Source organism: Lytechinus pictus, chromosome 4 (genome assembly GCF_037042905.1).
Source record: "Lytechinus pictus isolate F3 Inbred chromosome 4, Lp3.0, whole genome shotgun sequence".
Taxonomy (NCBI): domain Eukaryota; kingdom Metazoa; phylum Echinodermata; class Echinoidea; order Temnopleuroida; family Toxopneustidae; genus Lytechinus; species Lytechinus pictus.
The window spans coordinates 1576502-1603277 of NC_087248.1; the positions used below are offsets into that span (position 1 = coordinate 1576502).

Genomic DNA, 26776 nt, shown 5'->3' on the forward strand with positions numbered 1-26776 from the left:
TCAACTTTATTTCATCAGAATTTGATTTTATTGTGCTCCTTAAACATTTGGTTTATGAAACACAAAACAATTATCAAATCAACTATAAATATTAAAACTCCACCAACTAGATACACAATAACCCCATACTGCCTATCATATCAATATCTTTACAATAATATTAATAGAAAAAATTATACATTTTCCCCCAATAGAATGATCTATAAATTGTTGATTCCATTAAAAAATGATCTAAAACTCACATATTTGAAGCAATAAAGTACAAACATATGGTAATTAAGACAGGAAACCAACATTCTCAATTATTTTCTCAAGTGTAGGCAAAATGATTAATGTATCATTTATATCATAAAGTTTCCCTTACTCGTATTCAAACCTATGACGAGATGAAAAAGTACATGCATAGATGAACGAGAAGAGTTTGAATTTACCATGTCAAAAAAAAGAGTGCACCCCCAAATTGGTCAAGTTTCATTATGGGTACAATTACCTTGTACAATACAGAAATGACAAAATTTCAACTCATTTTTACAGTCTTTGTAAGAATTCTTTCAGTAAATCTCTACATGAATGTGAATACAAATTACAGTGACAGATTCACACGTCAGTGTCTGCGGAAACTGTAATACTGACTGGCCTCAACAGTTTGTGATCTACTATGCCTGAATGATTCACTAAGTATTTGGTCTCAAAACAAATAAGCAATTTTAGTCATACTATTATCAGTACCAAGAGCTTACCCGTAATCAATACATATATATGTCGTCACTCTGATAACTATCTCTGAAAAGGGTTTCCTTTCAACTGTTGTAGTTAATACTATCATAGTACCATGAAGACCATAATATTAAATAAAAACCAAGAAAAAATATCTTGTAAGAGAAAAACCCTGTACATACCAGGACATCAGATTAAACCTTTTCATTATTAAATTTCCTTTATTTTGTGCATAATCCCAGTCAATAATTCCATGAAATATCCAAACTCAATTTTTCAAAATGATTCTGATTTGCAGAGGGAGATGGGATTAAATCTCCTTTTTTAGGTTTCTATCCATATATCCAATAGCTGGATTTATAAAGTGCTTTTTGCCTGAGGATACAAAGCGCTGCTATTATTACCCCAGCTTTAGCTCGAGCTACCATCACCAGCGCTCAGTGAATTCAAGGAAATAATTCTGCCAAGTACCCATTCACCTCACTTGGGTCGAGTGCAGCACAGTGTGGATAAATTTCTCGCTGAAGGAAAACATGCCATGTCTAGGATTCGAACCCACGACCCTCTGTTTGAAAGGCGAGAGTCAGGACCACTAGACCACGACGCGCCTACGTCAATAGTAATTTAATAGTAATATTTATATGCAACATTTAAATGGTACTTAATACAATGTTTCTAAGCGCTGCATATTTTTACCCCGACTTTGGCATGGCTACCCTGATCGGGCACTCGAGCATTGAAGGAATTCCTTCCTACCGGGTACCCATTTACTACACCAGGCAAATGTAGATAAACACCAAAAGACATGAGTGCATGCTGCAGTGGGATTTGAACCCCAGACTTTGTGGTTAAAGTTCAGAGACTTATCTACTGAGCCACAACACTTCTACACCTAATTTAGTCTAATGCCAAGTTGGTCACATTTACACTCGGTCTACTTATTATTTTTCACTTTTTCTCATGAAAATTTGGTTTATAAACAGTTCATCTAACCACATACATATAGCAAGTGGTGTTAGATCAAGGAGATATTAGAGGAAAGGGTAGACAGGAATAACCGTCGTTTCTGGGGATTTATTTAACAATTTCTGACATTTTACTATATGTATTGGTGAGTGGAGCCAACGCAGTTCAGTGGAACAACCAAAATACAGAGACTGAAGCTTTTGGTCTAAGGAATTGGGTGCAGCTGGAAATTCAACAGAGTGATGAATGGGCAAAACTGCAATTAGACCAAAAAGTTAGTACATGTATATAAACCTCACTAGGATTAGATCTGGTGGGATGAGACGAAATAGAAAGTAGAAGTAATCTGGCAGGATTAGTTCCCAGAATGCACTGAATTCTTGAAGGCAGCTCGAGCTAAAGCTAGAGTAATGACTAGAGAGTGCCAAGGAATAGATTATTTCATGATAGAAGGTGCTATATGAATACCTACTATTAGTAGTATTTAAAGTACCATAAGGAAATTAACCATCAAGTGCACTGAAATATTCTCCAATCATTGTATGCATCAATCATGCCAACACCTGAAGAAAATTTAGACCAGGATATTAGTAGACCAGGGCCCCATTGCAGAAAAGTTACTATTATGGTAACTTTGCCATCCAATGGTAAATACCATGGTAACGCTGATCAACAGCCAATCAAAATCAAGGCTTTCAATGAAGTTTCCATTGGATGTCAAAGTTACAATAATAAAACTTTTAAAGCAACAGGACCCTGCTTTAGTGTACCAACACCCTTTATAAGTGAAAGGATGGGGATTGATCTAATGGAAATTGACTTAGTAGGCAATGCCATAAAATAATTGACCATTTGTCCTTCCATCCCCCAATCTCTCCACTGTTGCTTCACTTCATAAATTGATCAAGCTATCATAATTTGAAGGCATTAGAACTTTTCATCGAACTAAAGAGCTATGATATAATCATTTCAAGAAGACCACAGGTAAAAGGCCAGGGCCCCGTCTTACGCAGAGTTACGATTGATTCGATCAACCTCAACCGTATGGAAATCATCAATGTCATAATTTTTTCTACAAAAAATGTCCTGAATGTCCTTTATAAACAAAGAGGAGCACACTGAATGAAAAAAAAAAAACAATGAATGTATGAATATAAATCAAATCGAGAAAATATTTTGATCAAACATGCATTTTAGATGTTGACGATGCTGGCCATCCATAGTTGTGGTTGATCGGATCAATCGCAACTCTTTGTAAGATGGAGCCCAGGACCCCGTCTAGAGTTACGATTGATCCGATCAATCGTAACTCTATGGAAATCCATCAGTGTCATAATTTTTTCTACGAAAATTTGCACAATGTCCTTTATATGCAAAGTGAAACGCAGTGAATTTTCAAGAAAATAATGAATGCATGAATATACATTATAGCTAGAAAATATTTTGAACAAACATGCATAATATATGTTGATGTTGCTGGCCGTCCACAGTTGTGGTTGATCGGATTAATCGTAACTCTTTGTAAGACAGAGCCCAGATGTACATATTTCATGGAATTGCCTTAATGTGAATTCAGCCAATACCTAATGGATGTGAATAACACATATTATAATTACCTGTTAAATGTGCAAAAAGTAATCTATTGGTCCCACCGAACAAAAATAGTCAAAGCTTGATTTCCTATGGCATGTGATGAATTACATACATGTAATTCCCTCAAAACATTATAAAAAAATCATAATGTAAAGTCTCACTCAATGAATACATCTTTGATAAAAGCCTGTACAAGAACGATTCCATTTCATATTTCAAAGTATATTACAAATAGTTCAAATGAAGAATTATAATTTCATACATAATAGTATGGTGCTTTTGTATAGCGCATAGGCCCTATCACTCCATTAGTTGAAGTTGATCCTTCAAACGGTTCTTTAATCATTATGAGAACAGAAACGAGATGGACGGACAGCCTAAAACCATAATACCTCTAGTAAACCATACTTGCCACAATATACCATATTTTTTTAAATATAAAAATATTTATTTCATCTTTCAATATATTCTCAGTGGCAGAAAGAGCTTTAAATATTTGTGTACAGGGTCTTTTGATCCCAGCACAGTGCAATATGCAATACGTATGTCCCACTTTAAAATAGGCACATTTTATTATGAAGAAAGTGTTTTATTTTAACTTCCGTCACTTTAATTCATTGCCAGAGGAGAATGACTTTGTGTGTATGTAAGCAGACGATAAACATCTTGGATCTCTTGAATCCTAACATTTTCAAGAAGACTGCCACATATAATACCCATGCACATATTACCATAGAGTAACAAGAGACTTCAAATTCTTCACTAACATTGAACCACTCAAAATTTTGAGGGGCATTATTACACATCCATATAAAAATATTTCACTTTTAAATCATTAAAATCATCTTCCTTACTGAATAAATGGATAAAAATTGTCATCAAAGATCTAGGTACTTTCCTTGGACGAGAGTTGGAGGATTTTCTATAACATTCTTGCAATTGATGAGACGTAGTTCCCGCTGGGCTGGTGATGGCATGTTGCCTGGTCCTGCCAGAGCTGTGAACAAAAAAAATCATCAATATTCATTTTAATACAACAGCTTGACCACTGATTAAGAAGTTGTATTACAATTAACTTCATACTTGTAATTGATTACTGGATAAGCTTCAAAGGAGGGGGGGGGGGGGTCATAGATCTATTTATGCAAATTCATAGATAGCAGAATCAAGTGAATTTCAATTTGAATATTGACCATTAAAATGTATAGGAAGAAGTCAGCAAACCAAATTTGGTAGTAAGATGCAGAAATACATCAATAAGTTCATGCTGTTCTTTCATTAGAATATTTCTGTAGCTAAGTAAGGTTGCCTGCTTGCTCATCCAGCTACCATACAATATAGTAAAATCAAAGAGGGGACATACCATACAGGGAGAAACAAAATCAGCAATTGCTTCTATGGCAATGACTTTTGACATTTTTGGGCTTGTCAATTTTTAATTTCTTCTTTTTCTTGAGGGGGTGGGGGACATGATTGTTTTTCTGACTTGGCAGAAACTATTCATATACCCCATCCCCTCCCATGATCCATCTTGGATACATCCCTGATTTATCCATCTACATAATTTGAATATGATGCTCTTACCTTGTGCACTTTCCAATGTTCTCTTCAAGACTGCTTGCATTGTAGACAGAGCTTTCTCACAGGCAAGCTATAGTGTAACATAATAATGAAACAAGCACAAGAAGTACATCTAAGATGAGTCACAAAGTACAAAACTTAAACATCCAGGTAAGGAGTTCTTTTGTTAAACTTCAACTGCTATACAAGATTGTTTTTAATGTCCTATGTATATCTCCAACAACTGCAACAGATGAATTGTGTATTGTGACATGACAGGTATATTAAAGGAGACCTTGAACACTATACCTCAAATTTGGTAAAATTTCATTTTTTCATAACTGAAAAATTAAGAACCGATGTTTTGATTGAGCTCTGGCTCATTATGTCAAAATATGAAGCAACTGCACCCTACCAACATGTCATAGACAGAAGTGTTTTCTCTCACTTTCTTGAACATTTCACTTTATTTGTGGGGGCATCGTGGTCTAGTGGTTAAGATTCTCGCCTTTCAATCAGAGGGATGTGGGTTCGAATCCCAGCCATGGCATGTTTTCCATCGGCAAGAAATTTACCCACATTGTGCTGCACTCCGCCCAGGTGAGGTGAATGGGTACCCAGCAGGATTAATTCCTTAAATGCACCAAGCGCCTGGAGCTAAAACCTGGGTAATATACATGTCTAGCACGCCATTGAATAGGCAACTAGATAATCAGCCTCATAAATGCTATATATTATTATTATCATTTGAGTCATGAGGCCTCTGTCATCCAGCAAGACAATGTGTAAAAGACTGAAACCATTTCTTACCAATAAATTATCTGGATGTTTATCTGTCCATACAAGTAAGAGAGCTGATAATAGGTCACCAGTCCCGGTGAATATACAGTTCATACGGGGGAACTCCAGACGACACACTCTCTTGTCATTTCCTATCCAAATGGTAAAAAAAAAAAGTCGCATGGAAACAAAAAAATAAAAGAGTTATCAACCCAGACAACATCGTGCCTGGAACGACTTGTCAGGAGGGGTGAACATTTCCTGAGAAGCAAAAAAAAGAAGGTCATTACCATTTCCAGAAGCATTTTCCCGTCAAAACTATTCTGAATAGAAAAAAGTCCAATTGATGTTTGAAGGTTTGCATGGTGGTATGAGCTATCGCTGAAGAGGTTTCCGGTACACCATGTGTAAAGTCCTTGAGGGACTTCAGACTTTAGACGGACAGTCAACCTGCCCGAAACGTCGAGTATACTCTCTTGATCCTACTCCCACTCTAATTCGGTGACTTAAGCCAGCCTTCTCTCACCTACCCAAGCCTGCCTACTACTCAGCTTTCCACTCCTTCTAGTTTACAATTCTTTTTAAGGACTACACTCATTAAAAAAAAGGCCAATGTTCATTGCAATTTCCAAATTCAACTAAAGGAGCATTAGCAAATTTAGCACTCACCTTTTCGTGTTGAAGCAAGGGTGACTAACGTTTCTTCATTGCCAGCTTCATAGCTGCTCAGTACAACTGTCGCAACACCCTTATCATGAAGGATACCTAGAGCTTTCAGAGCAGACTCTTGATTAGTGATGGTTACACCCGATAACAACCTGAGAAATAACGAGTAAAAAACAAGTTCTGTTTGTGAGTTTGAATAATGGAGGATAACATATAAATGTGATTGTGATCTATAGGCTGATCATACATGTAATGCACCTAAAAACAGGTGTTTGCTGTAAAGCATCTGAATAGTCAAAAAATTATAACAAATTGACTCAAATATTATGAAAATCATACGATCTGCAAAGAGATAATCATGTATGAAAGTCAGAGCTGCCAAGTTGTATTTTGCATTTTCAGTATTCTTATCCCCAAAATCAGTATTTTGACCAAAAAAAATCAGTATTTTTACCGTGTGAGATAAATATTTTGTATTTTCCCCAAAAAAAGTGTATTTCATAATAAAATGCTTGGCACACTCGCCCATCACGGCACTCAAGCTGCATGCAAGCTAAAATGTGCACTGCTCTTGCAGATGAAAAAAAAAAAAAACATTGAAACTTGTGTATATCTCACCCTGGTTTTTACAAAATGATTGAAAAAAAAAACAAGTTAACTGAAATTACATTGATCTAATAACCATATTTGTGTACATTTTATGAAAGAGAGACATATAGAGATGATTTTTCTCAATAAATTTCGATTTTGTAAAAAAAAAAAAAAAAAAAAGTTTTATATTTTTTTATTTATTTATTTTTTTATACAAAAAACGTATTTTTTAAAGAAAAAACGTACGGCCGTATTTTGGTTGCAAAAACGTACTAAATACGGAAAAATTGTACTACTTGGCAGCTCTGGAAAGTGCATCCACATTGCTGGCCAAGCAGTTTCAGCAGTAATTGTTTATATTTTGAATGTGGAGGCATTGTGGCAGATATTCATTGCAAGTGATCCAAGAAAGTCTTCCAATCAGGTCATTGGTTCAAACCCCAGCCATGGCGTTATTTCCTCCATGAGGATATTTTCACATTGTACTGCACTCCGTCCAGGAGAAACTGGGTACCTTGGCAGGAATATTCATTCCTACGCTACAGCCAGGGTCATAATAAAACTCTGCAGAGTGGATATGAGTGCTTTATAAGATGCCTCATTAAAACAGTAATACTACTGAACATTTACTTCTTCAGGCACTACTTGAGGCATGGCCCTGGGAAGCGGGGGTGCTTCAGCACCCCCAAGATTTACCTAAGGGTGCTGCATGTATTATTCTCCATAGGCAGCACACCTGGAATTCTAGGTGTGGACAAATTGAAAATGTTATCAAAATGACATACTTTTTGTAGTAAAACCTTTTTTTTCCTTTGCATGTTGAATTTCTCTGGACAAAATGGCCTTCATTTTTTTGCTTTTCAAATTTACATCAGCACCCCCAGAAAAAATTGTACCCAGGGCCCTTGAGGTGGCCAAATAATACAGAAATTGAGATGAATGACAGCCAGATAGGCAACACAAAACCTACTTTAAATGTAATGGCAATCATACTCACCGAAACCCTGCAATCAAAAGAAAAGAGAGGAATAATAAATAACTGCTAGTATTAAAAAGAGAAGCTGGGCAAATATTACATGAATCTGGATTAACAACATCCAGATGAGCAAGACAAACATATATGACACATACCCAATCACACACAATGAAAACTGCTATGAGACCTCACTTACTCTGCTTCAAACTGGTTTGGAGTAATGATATCAGCTAGAGGCAAGAGTTGATCCCTGTAGATCGGCATCAGTTCCTTGGGCACATAGAACTGACCAGCGTCACCTAGCACCGGATCACACACATAGGTGATGGAAGAGTTAGCTTCTTTTAACTCTTTAACTGTTCTTATGACCTCGTACAGGAAGGACTCTGATCCCACGTAGCCTGATGATATATTCAAAATAAGGAAATGGCAGGCTTATGGTTACAAATTGAAATGACAGCCGATCTATATTTTACCATCGAACAATTTTTAATGAGAATGGTAATGTCATTGTTAATAAAAATCATCAGTCCTAGCGTACTCATTTATAGATTATATCTTGCTGAAAAATGTATCAACATAGTAACAGCAAATTAATTTGTGTCACTGGTCATTTGAGCAACCCTGATTTGTATTTTATAGTACTTTAATATGAAGGTATTAAATGCTCACATTATTTAAAATGTAAATAGTATGACTTGACTTTTGTGCAAAGGATTCCTTTGGCTAGATATGAATCTATACAGCCATTCCACATCCAGGACAAACCTGCTTCTGTCAAAACCAACTTAACAAGTTTTTAATATATTCATAAAAATGTCAAATGATAGACTATTCTCCGCAACATAATGAGCATTCAAGCAAGACAAGATCCAGGATGAAACTTTGCAATTACTTGCAGAGCTGTAACTAAATTGACATTCAGTTGATAAAGTATCTTGCAGTACCCCAAGCAAGTCTCTAAACACAAACCCCCCTTCACCATGCAACCATACCTGTAAGGAGATGTGAGTATCGATGAATGTCATTCAGTTTCAGGCCTTCAAAGAGAGTCTTTAAATCAGAATCGTTCAGGACTTGACCTTGGAAATGTTTGTAGCCAGTGTGGCTGCATAGCTGGACGGAATTGACCGCATCAACTTCATATCCTAAAACCTAGAAGAGATGTACAGACATACAAAGGGAAATCTTGACGGGAAAGGCAAGAGACAGGAAGAGGGGATGCTAAATCATTCATTCATTCTGTCAAGACTTCCTTGATTTGCTACTTGTTTATTCATTTGTTCCAACTATTACTAAACCTACTAGAATGACTGAATCCATAGCCACTCTAATTGGTAATATCTAATAATGCCTAATGTAAAATCTGGGATCATAGCTTGTGACATTTCGGGCCACTTACATTGACGAGTGGATACCATGCGCAACCACGGGGTCTTGAAAAGCACACTAAACACGTATTTTCCATATTCTGAAAATGCACCCCTTAACAAGTATTGGCGTGTGAAACCCTACCCTTAACAAGTATTGGAAACAAATACTATTGGCAAGTATTCCCAGAATTGAGCCCCTAAACAAGTACAGTGCAGCGATGTATTTTCAATATTCTGAAAATGCACCCCTTAACCACTCTCACTATTGCGAGATTAGTATATATGCTATGCCCCTTAAAGGAGAATGAAACTCTTGGAGCAAGTTAGCTTTTGTGAAAGCAGAAAAATCAAAGAATAAGATCAACAAAACTTTGAGTAAAATAGGACTAGTAATAAAAGAGTTATGAGCATTTGAATGTCGAGATCACTAATGCTATGGAGATCCTCCCATTGGCAATGCGACCAAGATCTGTGATGTCACACACGTACAACTCTCCCATTTGGACACTGAAAATATACCCCAAAACATCTCTTTTTGCTCATTCTAATCATATGACAAACGATTCATCAATGATATAATGTTGTGAAACCTCTGTACTTGTCATCTCATAAAGAGAACACCTCACCTTGTGATAGACTCTATAAAAGTGAGAATATAAGTGAAATAAGTACTAAAGTAATGAGGGAGTTGTACGTGTGTGATATCACAGATCTTGGTCGCATTGCCGTTGGGAGGATCTACATGGCACTAGTGATCTCAATATTCGAATGCTCATAACTTTCTTATTATTCATTCAATCTTCCTCAAACTTTCAACAATATGTTTCTTTGATTTTTCTCTTTGATATGGATTCAGCTGGTTTCAAGGGTTTCATTCTCCTTTAACAAGTATTGGAAACAAAACGATACTCTTGCAAGTATTCCCTGAAAAGAACCCCTAAACAAGTACAGCGATATTTTATTGTTATGTCACGGGTCCGTCGGTCGTCGGTTTTACCTTTCAGTTTAGTCTTTACACACCATTATTTTGGTCCCTTTTTTGGTTTACTACGGCCCCACCTTCCACACCTCGCGCAAATCGGACTCTAAACACGTAGTGTTGGAGCAAAAAGGACATCCTTTATAAAACATTTTGATTTTGTTTTATCATCCCAGCATATTTGACCCTAAACAGTATATTTTTCCGAGCGAAATAGATACCTTTTTTCAATATTTTTGTGTTTTTGACACCCTTATTAATATCACGTTACGTACGTAACATGCCCTATCTTGAAAAATACATCCTTTTTACATGTTTTTTTGGTCGCGCATGGTATCCACTCGTCAATGTTAATGTAAGTGGCCCCCTCCGGGGGTCTACTCTAAACATGTCTATTTTTGTTCATTTATTTTATTAAAACTTACGTACCTGCATAGGAAAAACAGCCGACTTGTTTCCAACATATCCCGAGACAACATGACTTTGAATCGAAATCACTCTGTGGTCAGGTAGAGCCATGTTTTAATATCTTCTTAACTTTATCTTAAACAACAACAGCAAGGCCACACGGCAATGATTCAATCAAAATAGATAGCTCAACCAATGTAACGCAGCGTTGTACTTGTAGCCCGTTGCAACACGAGAAATTGATGATAGTTTATGGGACTGAAAGCAGATGCAAAGGAGTGCATGCAGTGCAGTCACAATGCACTTTCCTTGTGTAATAATGAAGTTCTAGCGATCGCGATCACGTGACAAGTCACGTGGACGTAAGACTAAGAAGTTTCTGCTTGCCCCCAAAAAAGTGGAGGAGGGTCTCGAATATTGTAACTTAGTCTGGTTTAAGAGGTCAGAGAATGTCTCGTTTAGCTGGAAAGGTTGCAGTAGTGACGGCAGCTGCTCAAGGCATTGGAAAAGCCACTGCCCAGGTAATATCACGGCCAGTGTCCCGCCTCGCCTCGCAGCTAGCAGCAGAGTGAGAGAGTCATTGATTGCCCGCGCCCGCGCCCGGGGCCTGGCCGAGCTCCGACTATAGTACAAGTGAGCGAGTGCTGCGCTAGCGCTGCAGACGCGGCGCGGCCGGGCTCCGCCCCCTCTGCTCTGCTCTGCTAGTACTAGTAGAAGCTGCTGAGCCTGAGCGGGCTGAGGGCCTGAGGCTGAGCTCAGGCTGAGCTGTCTGCCTGGCTCAGCTTCGGGCTTGCTTGCGAATTGCGCTGGCAGTGTATTGCCGGACACCTATATTTCAGTGCTTTAAAAATGACAACTAGAGTAGAGGTTTATACAATCAAGAAAAATTAGCACTTGCTATTCCAAATATGAAAATTATGAATATGATAAATCATAAAATAATTTATTTACCAACCCGCAACCATTTTCTTTACATCGCACTTGACACATACCCCTCCACGAAAAACAATTATTTTCGTGCGGGACAAATTACATCATGATTGCGTACGGGTAAAGATATTCTTGATATAAATTATTGTAAGAATATTGATTTTTTCATATTAAATAAAGAAGAATGATTTTTTTATAATGATTTTTTCTTCATATACAGATATACATGATATATCATGAGACTTTGAGTAATTTCTAAGTTTTGTTTGCTTTTTTATATTGAATCTGAGTGCTCGCATTGCCTTTTAGGTGATTTACATATCTGGCTCAATATGTAGCTTAAAATATCAATTTCTGAAGTCAATATACAAAACATATTTCAGCTCGTAAATCGAAATTTCATTATTTTGTTTGATTTACAAGTTGATTTTTAAAAAGTGCTCTGTAAAAATTTCTGTTTTAAAGGACAAGTCCACCCCAACAAAAAGTTGATTTGAGTAAAAAAAAGAGAAAAATCCAACAAGCAAAACACAGAAAATTTCATCAAAATTGGATGTAAAGTAAGAAAGTTATGACATTTTAAAGTTTCGCTTAATTTCACAAAACAGTTGTATGCACATCCTGGTCGGTATGCAAATTGGCAGACTGATGACGTCACCCACTCACTATTTCTTTTGTATTTTATTATATGTAATATGAAATATTCTAATTTTCTCCTCATCAAGTGAAACAAAGTTTTATTTCTCCCTGAACATGTGGAATTACCATTACCGGTATTTTAGCAGTTTATGGTTGGTCCTTATTGTCAAATCTGTAAAAATTGAAATATTGCATTATTTAAACAATAAAAAACAAAAGAAATAGTGAGTGATGGACATCATCAACTCTCTCATTTGCATATCGCTGAGTTGTGCATTGAACTGTTTTGTGAAAAATAAGCGAAACTTGAAATTGTCATAACTTTCTTATTTTACATCCGATTTAGATGAAATGGCAGCGTTATGTTTGTTTGATTTTTCTCTATCAATTCAAATCAACAATTTTCTGGGGTGGACTTGACCTTTAATGGTCTGAATACTAAAATGTTCTGCTCACGCTGTGCGCTTGTAAAATTTGATTTGTCAGGGACCTATTCTTTAAAGTTCTCAAAATATCCCTATTCAGGTCAGATTGTCAATATGTATAAGCTAGCGCTGCACGCTCATATTTTGATTGGTGAGTCATGTATATCTCAATATTAATTCTATTCCCAGAATGTTTAATTTTTAGGACAAAATGCATGAAATAAAAAAAAAAAGCTCGCGCTTCGCGCTCGCACTATCTAAATAAGGCTTATGAGATTATTATAAATTTACATTGATTTTTAAGAATAAAGCTTAGAGGTGACTATTAATTGGGACTACCCCTTCAAAGAAACAAACAAAAATCAACTTCGATCAGGGAAAATGTGGCTGAAAAAAATAATTCCGGGTCCCCCCCTATTGGTGAAGGCTGGATCCGCCTCTGAAATACGCGATTGGTAAGTCTACGCAGGCATTGCTCTGTCGTGTATCATCTATTTAGATATATCTCTTGCATATCTATAAATATGCAAGATAAAATTTAATTTTAAATTTTATCTGAGAGATAAAATGTCATATCAGAATACCAATTTCATTTTAGAGATAAAACATTTTAAAGATAAGATGACCTCAGAATACCACCCAGGCCATGGGAGGGGGACTTTTTTTGCCTTCATTTAAATTCACTGTAGACTGTAGGCCTAATCTCTGAAATTAAGGATTAGTGTCGCTGAATGAATCTTGTCATGTGTTCATCTTAGGTCTATTTGTTAGTAAAATTTAATCTAATTCTGTCTTTGTTGAATATACCCAGCTGTTGTGTCTGGGTAGGTTGCTTATCCTGACAAAACGGCAATTTCAGAAACTTTGCCATCAATAATACTTACTTCATCAATCGATTGAAAGTCATAACAGACATTATTACAAAGCAAAGACTGTAATCTCTGAAAAGGATGATAATGTGAATTAGTGTTGCTGAATGAATCTTGTCATGTGTTCATCTACACCGATAAATAGGTCTATTTCTAAAAAATATGCCTGAAAATAGCTAATTTTGATGATAAACGGATCAGGATCATCCAGCGCCAGGTTCCTCTTTGATTGCTCTATTGCCGTCAGCGCAGCTACAGCTGAGCAATGTGTGTGTCCGTACGCTCATCTTTAGCTGACGGCGATCGCGAGCGATCGAAGAAGAACCTGGCTGATCCTGATCTGTTTGACATCAAAATTTGTGATTTTCCAGCTTATTTTTCAGAAAGGCAGTAAGCTGATTGTATTTGATATAAATTTATCTTTATTTTTTCTTCCTTTTCCCCCTGTCAAAATGCTAAATTTAGGAGTAATCGAGGAGGGTGCAAAAATGCAAATTTATCAGTCTAGTGTTCATCTAGACCTCTTTGTTAATGAAATTTAGTTAGTAATTTTTTAATTCTGTCTTTTTTTGTTGTTGGTCACTTGGTGTATACCCAGTTGTTGTGTCTGGGCAGGTTGCTTATCCAAACAAAACGGCAATTTCAGACATTTTTGTCATCAATACTTCATCATTGATAGTCATATCAGATAATATTAGAAAGCACAAATATAACTATCTTTGCTATTTACTAAAACATGAATTTCGAGAAAATCCAGAGTGAAAATTTGTGTTTTTATGTGCTTTTAAAAGTATCTTCTGGACATTGAACCCCCTCCCACATCCTAATGATTAGCAGCATGGCAGCACCCATTCTGGATATTATTTATTTTTCTTTTTAAAAAGCGCCTAAACAAGTCAGAAAGGGTCAGTAGAGCCTAGAGGTGCTGGTCAGAAAACAAGGATCGTCCCAGGCTGCAAGGACTGTCAGTTTCCAAAGATTAGTACCTAGCAGCTCATCAACCTTGTGACAGACACACTGAGAGTATATACCAAGGAGATCATTTTGGTGTCGAAATGACCCACAACGAACAACAACAACATTTCAAAGATTTCTCTACACAAGAAATCTAGGAAAGTTCATTCGCCTGTCAATTGCACTAGGCAATAAAAACATATCAGGTTTAAGTAGTTATTTGAAGACGGCAAGTCAGAAAAAATAGACAATGAACTACATGTGGGGAGGATTGAGTTCACTGAATCTATTTTCAGCATTCTCAATACATGGGCATTTATGTCCTGCAGGAGAAGCATAAAAAATTGTCCTCATAAACAAGGACAATCTCAATTTATGAAGACATGATTTGTCTCTGTTTCGAAGGATTGTTTTCTGTGACAGTTCCAAATTTCGGACCAGTACATCTACTGATAAAATCCTGAAAATTTCAGTCCAATTTGTGCTTGAGAAGTGATTTTCTAATATAAACAAAAAATAATAAAAGGGTATTTTGATTCGGCACCAGTGAATCACAATAAATTTATGTTAAATCACAAAATCATCTAATTTAACAGGGTTTTTTTAAGGCTATAAATAAATGAATCCAATTCATGCATCAAAGGTGGTCATGCATTTCCCTTTTGTTTCCTTTTAATCCCTTTTGTATTGCTATGTAGAAACGTGCCCTAAAGGAAGTGGTATAATTCTAATTCAAAAATTGTTCTTACAGTGCATCCCAGGAAACAAAAAACAGAACCAGCAATTATCAATTATATGAAGTAATCACAATATAAGAGATAAATGACCTAGGTCCCGTAACACAAAGGTTAGCGATTAATCGTACCCTTCATTTTCATGATTGATTGTGTATTGAAGTCAATGATATCAATCATAGAAAAGAGTCTCTACGATCATTGCTAAGGTTTGATGTCATCAATCTGATAAATCATTTGGTTTCTTTGGTGAAGGTACTTTTCACTGGATTACATTTTTTTTCATTCTGTTTTGACTTGACAGGCTTTTGCTAGAGAAGGAGCCACTGTTCATGCAACTGATATTAATCTTGAGAAACTGAATGAACTGAAAGATACAAAAGGTGAATATTAGCTGACAACTCCTCCCCACCAAAAAATTAAAAACTAGTCCTAAGTAAGTAAGTAAATGAATAAGATACCGTAGTAAGTAAGTAAGCAAGCAAAATAAACAAATAAATAGGCATACATTGATTAATTAATAACAAAATAAAAAATAGAAATAAAACATAATAAAAGATTAAAAAATAAACAAGTAGATTTAAAAAAAATCAAAATGAAAATAGATGCGTCAATATGCCAAGAAAATCTGTTGAATGAATGATTGATTCAATTTCTAAGAATGAAGATTATTTAATTACAATAAGAGGACTTGTAGACAGATAATTACGACCTCAGAAATAGAATTATTTACACAGTAAATGTAAAATTATCATAACATTTAGTAGGGAAGTCATAAATGTTGAAAGTGGGTGTAGGCCAAACAGTAATTCAACCAGCTCTGGCTTCTTAACATAAAGCAAACAATTGACATAAAATTATAAGTGAAACTTAAAATATTATGCAAATACTGATCTTAAATTTAAACAATATTTGAATATAATTTCATTTAATATGAATGTTCAAAATGTTTCCAAAGACTCATTGTAACCATGCACCAATTGACAGTGAACTATTTGGACATAAAACTAGATAATTGAAGATTGTTAATATTGATGCAAATACTCAAAATGATTATACCCCAGATCTCAAACTGGTATCATTTCATAAGATGTCACTATTATCCTTCATTATTATCCAAATGCTACAATTAATGAAATTATATAAAAACCTGAAATATTGGTGCATGATGCTTCAAAGACTACCACCAGGCAGTGTGCTACTTGGCATTCTCTCTTATGGATATTTTTTGTCAATATCACCCCATCCCTAGACGAAACAGAAGAAATGGCCTGAAATTGAGATAGAGAAATAGCTATTTTGTAGGTCATGTCAAACAACCTCATTAATTTCCTATGTAGGTCCCTGCCCTTGTACTATGACCACCAACAAGATGTCCTACTGCACTGTACATGAATTTGATGGTAATCTCAATGAGACATGATTTTAAGAGATTGAAAAAAAAGTAGTTCAAAGATAAAACCAATTGGCTTTGTTTTTCCTTCCAACCCTGACCTAAAGGAAGTAGTTTTGACCAGTCCAGGAAATTAAAAAGGTCAAGCCACATTAGCAGGCCACTCTATTAATATTTTGTACGTGTGTTGTTCAGATTAACTTTTTATTCAAAAAGTCGGTCCAAAGTTACATCCCCTCATGAAGTACTTGGCAAAGTATATTCTGAATTCATTTCATGAGGAACTTTCATATTGACATTCAGTATTATGCTTTGATGAAATCAGAATGTTTCATGAAATAATTTTCCCCTCACCATCCCTCTCTGTGTCTCTCCCTCCCTTCTATCTCCTCTGTCTTTCGCTCTCTCCTCTGCAGGTCTCATCTTGAGCAAATTAGATGTCACAAACAGGGAAGAAGTTGCAAAGTTTTTGGCAGGAATTCCTAAAATTGACATTCTCTTCAACTGTGCAGGGTATATGACTTGATTAATAGATTCGATGAAAAGTGTATCTTTGATTTTTCAAGCTAGATTATGACACAAGTTGTTTTTTTCTACTATACAATTGGACCCTGAAGATGATTTGAAATCGAAATACCCATGAGAAGAATTGCATTTTATCCCTGAAGACAATAGGAAAAAACAATCATTTTATTTCTCGTCGTTTGATCCTAAAAATATTTTCTCTCCTTCATTCTTAGCTTTGTCTTCAATGGCACTGTGCTGGATACAGAGGAAAAAGATTTTGACTTTTCTTTCAATTTGAATGTCAAAGCCATGTTTTTCCTTACCAAAGCTGTAATACCAAAGGTAAAAATCAAATTATATCTCTTCATATATATCTTTGTTGTTGCATTATTTATTCTTGAATTTCCAGAGGTACCCAGTTTTCATTAACTCGAGATTAATCTGTTTGCTCCTTTAAATTGTAAAACCATCATAACATTTCACAATAATATTCATTCTTTGAAAAATATAGATATGGATATAACATCGGTCAAATTGTGTAATAGATGCAATATTTCAGTAAAGAGCTGCCAATTTCATTTTAAAACTGATTTTGACTTAGATATCTCTTTCAATATGAATGTCTATTTTTCCTCATGAAATCTGTTTTGCGGAAGAAGAACAAATAAAGCAAGGGCGTAGGTTGGGGGTGGACGTGCACCCTCCTGCTGAGGCAGAGGAGTTCCGACACTGGCAAGCAAAACAAAATTTCTACCCCTTCTGCTTTCAACGGCTGATTTTCCAAACTTTACTTCCACCTCCCCATATTTTAGTTTCACCTTCCCATGCTCAAACCAGCCTAAGCCCTTGCATAAAGTACACAAAGTTAATTTATTAGTTATTTCAAATTTTCTTTGAATACTCAAATTTTGTCTATAATTAGATGAAAACATTTTCTACAATGACCACTTCAAAAAGACAAGGAGTGAGTTCTTTATGGGCAGGTTTAGAGTTATCCAATGCTGAAACAATATGGATTGATTTAAAGTCAATATACCAGTCACTTTAAACGGCGCCACCTCAAGACATGAAGTGCTCATAGGGCTCCTTGTTCTTTACCCAGGATGCAGGACTTTTATTATTTTAAATCATTTTTAATTTCAAAATGCTATTGGGATAAAATTCAGTGAATAATCTCAGTTTCTATGGGATGATTGTTGAAAATACTGATTAAAATTTATGAGATATGAAACGTTTCTGAATTAGTAGCTCTAAATTGCCATATAAAATCTGATTACTTAAGTGAAAATTACTATTGTTGTAATGAATTTGTTGATTAGTGTCCATTGGTATGTATTTTGGTTCCTATAATACCAGTGTAAATGAATCTTTGCCCATGTGCATAATTATTACTTTAGCTTCTTTTATATTCTGATTGTGTTTTATCTCCAGATGTTAGAACACAATGGTGGCAGTATAATCAACATGTCTTCTATTGCATCAAGTATAAAAGGTATCTAATCTCAATTTAATTTGATTATAAGGGTTAGCAATCGATGTGATTACCGTGCCGATATTTCCTTATCAAATACAATTGCATGTACAATGGAAAGAAATGGTAATAAGTTTTTTTCAATTTTAATAATCCATCACTACGATGAAACTCTTCCACATCATCAACTGGAAATAAGTGTTGATTACTTACAAAAATAACCAAGAAAATATAAATTACAGTCTTGGTGCTTCAGACTATCATTTTGAGTTCCATAAACTCAAAGAAGTCAATGCTAACAAACATGTTAATATGCTTTTGAAACTCCCTGAGGGACCTTAAAGGAGAATGAAACCCTTGAAACCAGCTGAATCCATATCAAAGAGAAAAATCAAAGAAACATATTGTTGAAGGTTTGAGGAAGATTGAATGAATAATAAGAAAGTTATGAGCATTTGAATATTGAGATCACTATTGCCATGTAGTTCCTCCCATTGGCAATGCGACCAAGATCTGTGATGTCACACACGTACAACTACCTCATTACTTTAGTACTTATTTCACTTATATTCTCACTTTTATAGAGTCTATCACAAGGTGAGGTGTTCTCTTTATGAGAGGACAAGTACAGAGGTTTCACAACATTATATCATTGATGAATCGTTTGTCAAATGATTAGAATGAGCAAAAAGAGATGTTTTGGGGTATATTTTCAGTGTCCAAAAGGAAGAGTTGTTCATCTGTGACATCATAGATCTTGGTCGCATTGCCAATGGGAGGATCTCCATAGCATTAGTGATCTCAACATTCAAATGCTCATAACTCTTCTATTGCTAGTCCTATTTTACTCAAACTTTTGTTGATCTTATTCTTTGATTTTTCTGCTTTCACAAAAGCTAACTTGCTCCAAGAGTTTCATTCTCCTTTAAGTTATAGCTACAGCTCTCAGCAGGATTCCAGCAATAAATATCTGGGCCCTATCTTATAAAGAGTTATGATTGATCTAATCAACCACAACTTTGGAAAGCTAGCAACATCATCTATTAAAAAGCATGTTAGTTCCACATGTTTTCTAGATATGTTGTTTATTCATACATTCATAGTTTTCTTGAAAATTCAGTGTGATCTTCTTTATTTTCACAGGACATTGTGCAAATTTGCTGTGAGAAAAAATTATGACAGTGATGGATTTCTATATAGTTGAAGTTAATAATAATATTCCGCATTTATATAGCGCTTAACACATCAGAACAACTTCTCTAAGTGCTTTACAGATATATAATTACCCCGGTCATCGGATCCTTGCATGCCCACCTACAATGTATGCACCTTCTCCACTCCCTGGGGAGCATTCCAACAAGAGTTCCAAGACTCAATTGCTAGGCATACTACATAGTCTTTCGCATCCTACCGGGTACCCATGTAACACCTGGGTGGAGAGTGGCAAATTATGGATTGACGCCTTGCCAAAGGACGCTAGGCCATAGTGGGATTCGAACACATGAGCCTCTGATTACAAGGCGAGAGTAAAAACGGCTGCACCACGGCACTTCCACTTGATTGGAGTTGATTGGATCAGTTGTAACTCTTAGTAAGGTGGGACCCAGATCTGATTGTATTATATCTGATGATTAACCGTCCATTGTTTCTACCTCTCAGGTGCCCCTAATAGATGTTTATATGGAGCAACCAAGGCAGCAGTAACAGGATTCACTAAGGGTGTAGCAGCAGACTTTGTCTCCAAGGCAATCCGTTGTAATGCCCTCTGTCCTGGGACAGTAGACACACCTTCACTTCATCAGAGGATGGAAGCCACAGGAGACAAAGAACAGGTAATTAGCAAGAACTTCTTAAATTGATTTGTTACAATAAGTCTTTGATACATAACTACCAACCCTCAAGAAATTTACGATCCTCATCATCTAATCTTTTACAAATTCCAGTTGCTAAGAAATCATGCGGGGAACAGGCCTTTGCTCATGCAGGGCCTAGCCTGTGGAATTATCTCCCACAGAGTTTGAAAACCCAGACTTCAGTGACCACCTTCAAGGGCAACCTGAAAACATACAAGTACCTGTATAAGAGTGCCTTTTGATAGACATTGACTTATTGTTCAGACATGTATTATATGTAAATAGTTTTTGTGGTTGTTCTGCTCTGAAGCATCTTGAGCATCTAATCATGATGGAAAGTGCGCTATACAAATCTCATACTGTATTATTATTAAGATATAGGTTGATATTTTCAGAATGAACTACTAGTACTTTGTTGACTGAAAATTATGTAGTTACTGTATAGTAAAAAAAATTCCAATAAAATTGTCTGGAATTGTGAGCTCATACAAATTTTTTTGTAAGCCAATTATCGAAAAATGTATTATGGAATTACAGGGGCTGTAATGAAGTACAGAGCCACAACAATGTGTCTTAAAATGTTGAAGTTTAACATCTTTAATCTGTCTAAGCCAAGACTTAAAATTTGGGGCAATTTTGCTCGAAAGGACAACTTTTTTTTAAACTAATAAAGTATAGAGGTCAATATTTTCAGCTTTCCTTCTAATACTATACAAGTAAACCACTTATGAAATAACCCATCTTGTACTCAATGCCTACCCATTTCTTTTTTCTCTTCCTTCTCTATCTTTCTCTCCTCCCTTTCGCCATATGTACTTGACACCCTTTTTTTTTATCTCTCTTCCTTTCTCTTTGTCTACTTCTTCTTCCCTCTTCTCTCTTCCCCACTCTCTCCTGCTCTCTCTTCCTCCTCTCCTCTCCCCTTTCTTACTCCCCTTTTCTTCATCCATTGTTTCTTATAGGCCATGAAATCATTCCTTTCCCGCCAGCCTGCTGGAAGACTAGGCACCCCCGAGGAGATCGCCAACACTGTAGTCTTTCTTGCTTCTGACGAGGTAAATATTCTTGATCCTTTCATCTCAACATTTACAAACTGATCATTGAAAGATGAGAAAGTAGTAGAAGTGGAGTGCCCTAGAAGGCGTCTCTCCTCTTCCAAAGCTGGATATATTTACAAAATTCTGTTTCAAGGCACTTTGACCCAGATACATTAAATATGAGGATTGAAATATCTGATGGTGAGTGATATCAATGGCCCGTGCTCTCAAAACAGGTTTCATTTGTACCATGGTACAAAACCATGGACTATGCAGATTTATTTCATTAACGCGCTTCATTTTAAGCGCACTTTGCCGAAAGCGCGCATTTAATTGGATTTAGCTTTTTGTACGTGATGAAATAAGCGTAATTATGTTAAAACATCTGCATAGTCCATGGTTTTGTAGTGTTACAATTGAAACCTCCTTTGAGAATACGGGCCATTATGATGAAAATTATAATTCTGCCTCATAGAACGTCCAAACAAATATACCCAAGACCCAAAATCATGAGCATGACCTGCAAAAGAATTATTTTTAATTTTTTTAAATGAATAAATGCATTTGAATTGTTCTATCAATAAAGAGCAATAGGGCACTACCCCCCTCCAACCCCCCCCCCAAAAAAAAAATCTGTATACTTTTGTAAGATAGGCAAAAATCAGAGAAGCAGAATGAGATTTTTTGTTCAAAAAATAAAATCGATTAGAAAGATTTGAATTTTGAAATACATTAAAATCATTGTACTTTAAGGAATTTAAAATTGGCTGCATACTTTAATATCATAATCATATAGGGTAAGGACTAATTCTTCATTCTAAATGTCATCATTACAGGCCAGCTTCATTACTGGGGCAGAAATCAAAGTTGATGGCGGTTGGAGCATCTAAGCCTAGAGAGGACCTTTGATGAGGTAGACCAAGACTTGATGAGGTCTAGGATTTTATGAGGACCAAGACCTTCTCGGAATCAACTGTAATCCCATGAATAAGTGTATTCACAGCCATCCAGTGTAATGAGTAATTTTTCCAAATGTGTATATGTATGAAATGTCTGGATTTTCTCATTAAGATGATACAATAGCTTGCCTAGAACAAGACATCTTTTCATGCAACATATATGCTAATCAGATATGATTTGTATTGGAATTACTCATGGTAGGTGATTTCTTAACTGAAATCTGTGATTTAGAGATGAAATTTATGAATAAGTGGTAAAATATTCCATGTAATGAGCAAAACACTGGCACATAGTGAAATGCAGTGCTCCAAAGTGAATAGAATCTGTGGTTTGTACTTTAAATGCTGCTTATTGTAATATTTTTTTAATTAGAAATGCAAAATAAAGTAATATAAGATTTATAGAGCGCAGGAACTATTCAGCAACAGTATGTATTATACTGCGCTATTTAAGAATTTCTAATCATAATTTTGCTTGTTATTGATTATCAAATCAAGTTCTTGTTAAACAAGTACTAGTGATATGAAAGATCCATGTTTAGTGGTCTCATCAAACATTTGTGTGTGCTGATTCTGATTTCATTATAACCTTTCACAAGTCACCTTCATTTTTCAGGATAATTACCTGATAGTCTTCTCATTTTATACTGGGCTGGAGTTTCCCATAAATAGTAGTCTCCACAATTTTAGTTTGTAAATTTCATGGTTACATGGTTTTTGTTATTTTCATTTTAAGCCTTTTGAAAATACCAGCGAAAGTGATTTTATTGTTCTGTCAAGTGACCTCCCCCAAAAAATAAAATGATTGTTGATAAATGTTTCCTGTATGAACATATCAGACCTTGCTCTAACCATTTCTGAAGCCTGATTTAGCAATGGTCCTTTTTGCTTTGAACAGAGAAATTTACAGCAATGTCAATATCTTCCTTATTGACAATAAAGTTACATGCCAACCAAGCCGTTTCATAAAGCTGTTCACTGGTACTCTACAAATGGTACTTTCGCAGAACAGGAGTGAGTCTTCTAGAAAATTACGATAAATGATATGAAACTTGGAGTCAGATGCCTGTTATTATCAACAAGTCATTTAATTCATGTAATTCAGCCTTTGGCTGCAAATTGGGTTTCTTTTTAATAAATACCATTTATCTAAGAATTAAATCTCGAAAGATATGATTGTAAATCTAATGTAGCCCCAAAGAACAAGTTGTGAGTCGTGTGTATCTTCAGAACAGCTTTATGAAACATGACCCAGGTTCTATGAATGGTGGCATGACATTTGCTCCATTTGTTCTGGTCTTAATATCACAGAGGGCATAGGGTTAGAGTTAGGATTGTAATAGAGTTTTTTGGTTCAGAATAATGTTAAGATAAGGTGCAGATTTTCCATCGGAGCAAATGTCATGGAACCCTATAAGCCAGTTCGTAGTTCCGTTCTGCGCATGATCAAAAGATTCTACGCATGATCAGAGGAAGGTCATTTGTACTAAAGTGACATGGTGGTTTAAAATCTAATGAGATAAGCACCAATTTTATGTCTTGATTATTCATATATTCTTTTGAATTGTGGTTTTCATTTACATCCACAAAAAACAACAATGCGTCCACGAACGACTGGCATTTCACAGTTTGCCAAGTACATCGTGCAACATGCTATGATATGCATTCAAAGTAGCAACAAATACCTTGATAAAGTGTTCATTGGTGTGCTATTCTAGTCACCTGGTCTATTCAATTTTTTTCATCCTGCTATGCAAGGCAAGCTTTCGTAATATCTTGCTTTGAAATCTGCCTATCTTAATCAAAGAAATGAAAGGTCATTTGAACAAAATTGTCCATGAGTAACTACGAACTGGTCTATTAAACTAGTCCTAATGAGTAGATAAAAATGCTATTATGTGGGTGTAATTTTACTCTGGGTGTATTTACTACTTGTGAAACCTGGACAGCTATCTGCCCAATGTATCTCTATCCTCGTGTAAAGCTTACCCCTGATTAGCATTTAATATACCACATATTTATGGAATGCCATCCTTCAGTTCATTCACCAAGTACAGATGATCTTACTCTGGTAGTGAAAATTGTCCTAAAAAGGTTGCATTGGGATGTGAACAAATGATGTTAATGATTTATTTTGTTATCTTTCCCATGAATATTGAATAAGGAAGATGAAATTGAGCATTCCAGAGAGGTGTAGATCTGAATTCTTTTTTTTAAATTATATATATATAGATCTGAATTCTTGTTTAGAGTGGACTTTAATCAGGGTTATCAATGCCAGGGTTGGGCTCAATTACTTTCTTCAATTACAATTACAAAATTGAAGAAATGTTCAATTCTCGCTACCCCAAATAGCGATTTCGCCGAGATCCGGGAAAATCCCTGTAACGCGCATTGCATTATGGGATAGCTTTTCGGTATTACAACTTCCTGATCGGAAGTCCAATGCACTGTTTTGCCATTCAGATCAACAGTGCCGTCATGCAACGTCGCTTTCGCTCGGAAAGTTCGTGATCACAACCCTCTCTTTCACATTTTCACGTGAAATATATTTTTTATTTCTATTTATAATTCAAATGGAATCAAAACTGACCAAATTAGATAAAACGTATTATAATCTGTACATATTACGCTGATTGGCATCGATTTCAGCGTGGTGGAAAACTCAGTATCGCGAACCTCGCGCGAGCATAACTCTGAACCGGAAGTGGTGATGACGACCCGACGAAGTGAAAATTATCTCGTCTCGCGCATTATGAGATTTTTGTTCCTATTTGGGGTAGCGAGAATTGCAATAACTCTTCAATTAAATTACATTTTTTTAAATTACAATTACCAATTACTTTCGTCAATTACAATTACAATTTCAATTACTTTCTAGAAAATTCATAATTGAAACCAATTTTTATTCTGTACATATTACCACCTATTTCAACATCATTTTAAGTTACAGAGGAACTGAAAAGATGAAGGTTAAGGTTAAAAAGCATGGATTCTGCCTGTTACTCTCTTTGAGGCTGAAGCAGTTGACGTGAAAAAGGTCATGAAATTAAATCATTAATTAATATTTTTGTAAAGTAATTGAATGTAATCAAAGTAATTGACAGTACTTGAAGTCAATTTCATTTTTTTTCAATTACAATTACTTTCCTGTTCAAAACTTCAATTAAATTATAATTACTCAAAAAAATGTAATTGATTACGTAATTGATCAATTACCTTGTAATTGAGCCCAACCCTGATCAAAGCGAAAGAAAAGTCAGCCTCACATAAGGCAACTTGTCAATAGTCTGTGCTGTGTCATTGAACATGAAACCCGCTATAAGGGAACTATCTGTCTTTTCATACTGGTTTTTCTACATTCTATTATTTTTCTGTGATGGAATGTGATGCTAGGTAGTAAGAAGCAGCTTGAGGAACCACTGTGGGAAAGACGCGGCTGTGACTTTTAACAAGGTGCCTTTACGATAGGAATGTTACAAAGCAACAGAACAATTTGTGATGTCACAATGAATAGTTACGGCATATTAGACCTGGCTAAACAAGCCATTGCTATTAAAGGGGAATCCAACCCAAATAAAAAATTGTTTTTATAAAGAAAAGAAAAATCAGACAAGTTGATAGGTGAAAGTTTGAACAATATTGGACAAACAACAAGAAAGTTATGAATTTTTAAAAGTTGTAAATATTGGTAATCACTGTACCCATGGAGACTTCAAATTGGCCGCATATGGGATGTCATAGTGATGTAAGGCAAGGACTACTCTTCCATGTACTCCAATTCATATTATGGCGAAAATGTGATTTTTCCCAAAAGTTTTATTTCAAATTAATATTTTTCTTTCAATGAGGACATAAAACAATATACTACCTGGGTTATATTTAGATTACTGCCCCAGGTGAATGGGTACTTAGGAGAAAACCACTAATCCCTGATAATAAAGTACATGGCCTATGGGAAAGTTGTCCTTGCCCCTTGTCATAATTTACTTATCCAGTTGCCAATTTGAAATCTACATAGTATTAGTGATCTCAATTTTAAAGCAGCTATAACTTTCTTATTGCTTGTCCGATTTCTTTCAAACTTTCACTATTCTGTTTAATTTATTTTCTCCTTCCCAACACAACATTTAATGGCCAAGGCTGGATTCCCCTTTAATGTGATTACATTCCTTTATGAAGATGTTTAGTAAAGTATCCAAATAATAAAATATTGGCTTGCTGGGTATAATTTTCACCAGAGTCAGCGTTACATAGTGAATCACTTTTACAGCTTTCTTGGTCATGAAACTTAACAATAAAGTTACTTGTGTAGTTCTTTCATCTCGTATTAAGGTAGCATAACATTGTATTGCAGTTTCAGAAGTTCCACAATCATGATGTTCCTAATCTGATA

At 35.6% G+C, this 26776-nt stretch overlaps 2 protein-coding genes across 2 annotated transcripts; one reads left to right on the plus strand and one right to left on the minus strand.

The window, feature by feature from the left end:
* LOC129259207 (pyridoxal kinase-like) lies at nt 1-11233 on the minus strand. The gene is made up of 7 exons (XM_064098056.1): nt 10631-11233; nt 8845-9004; nt 8046-8250; nt 6286-6434; nt 5647-5768; nt 4861-4927; nt 1-4273 (listed from the first exon to the last, which is right to left on the minus strand). Exons 1-7 carry the CDS (start codon nt 10718-10720, stop codon nt 4155-4157), a joined length of 912 nt encoding a protein of 303 aa, XP_063954126.1. The 5' UTR covers nt 10721-11233; the 3' UTR covers nt 1-4154.
* Nucleotides 10866-26641, plus strand: LOC129259193 (dehydrogenase/reductase SDR family member 6-like). Its single transcript, XM_064098057.1, has 8 exons — nt 10866-11130; nt 15465-15543; nt 16970-17066; nt 17294-17402; nt 18492-18552; nt 20191-20363; nt 21347-21439; nt 22258-26641. The coding sequence occupies exons 1-8, from the start codon at nt 11059-11061 to the stop codon at nt 22309-22311; spliced, it is 738 nt and encodes a 245-aa protein (XP_063954127.1). The 5' UTR covers nt 10866-11058; the 3' UTR covers nt 22312-26641.
* The last annotated feature ends 135 nt before the right edge of the window (nt 26642-26776 follow it).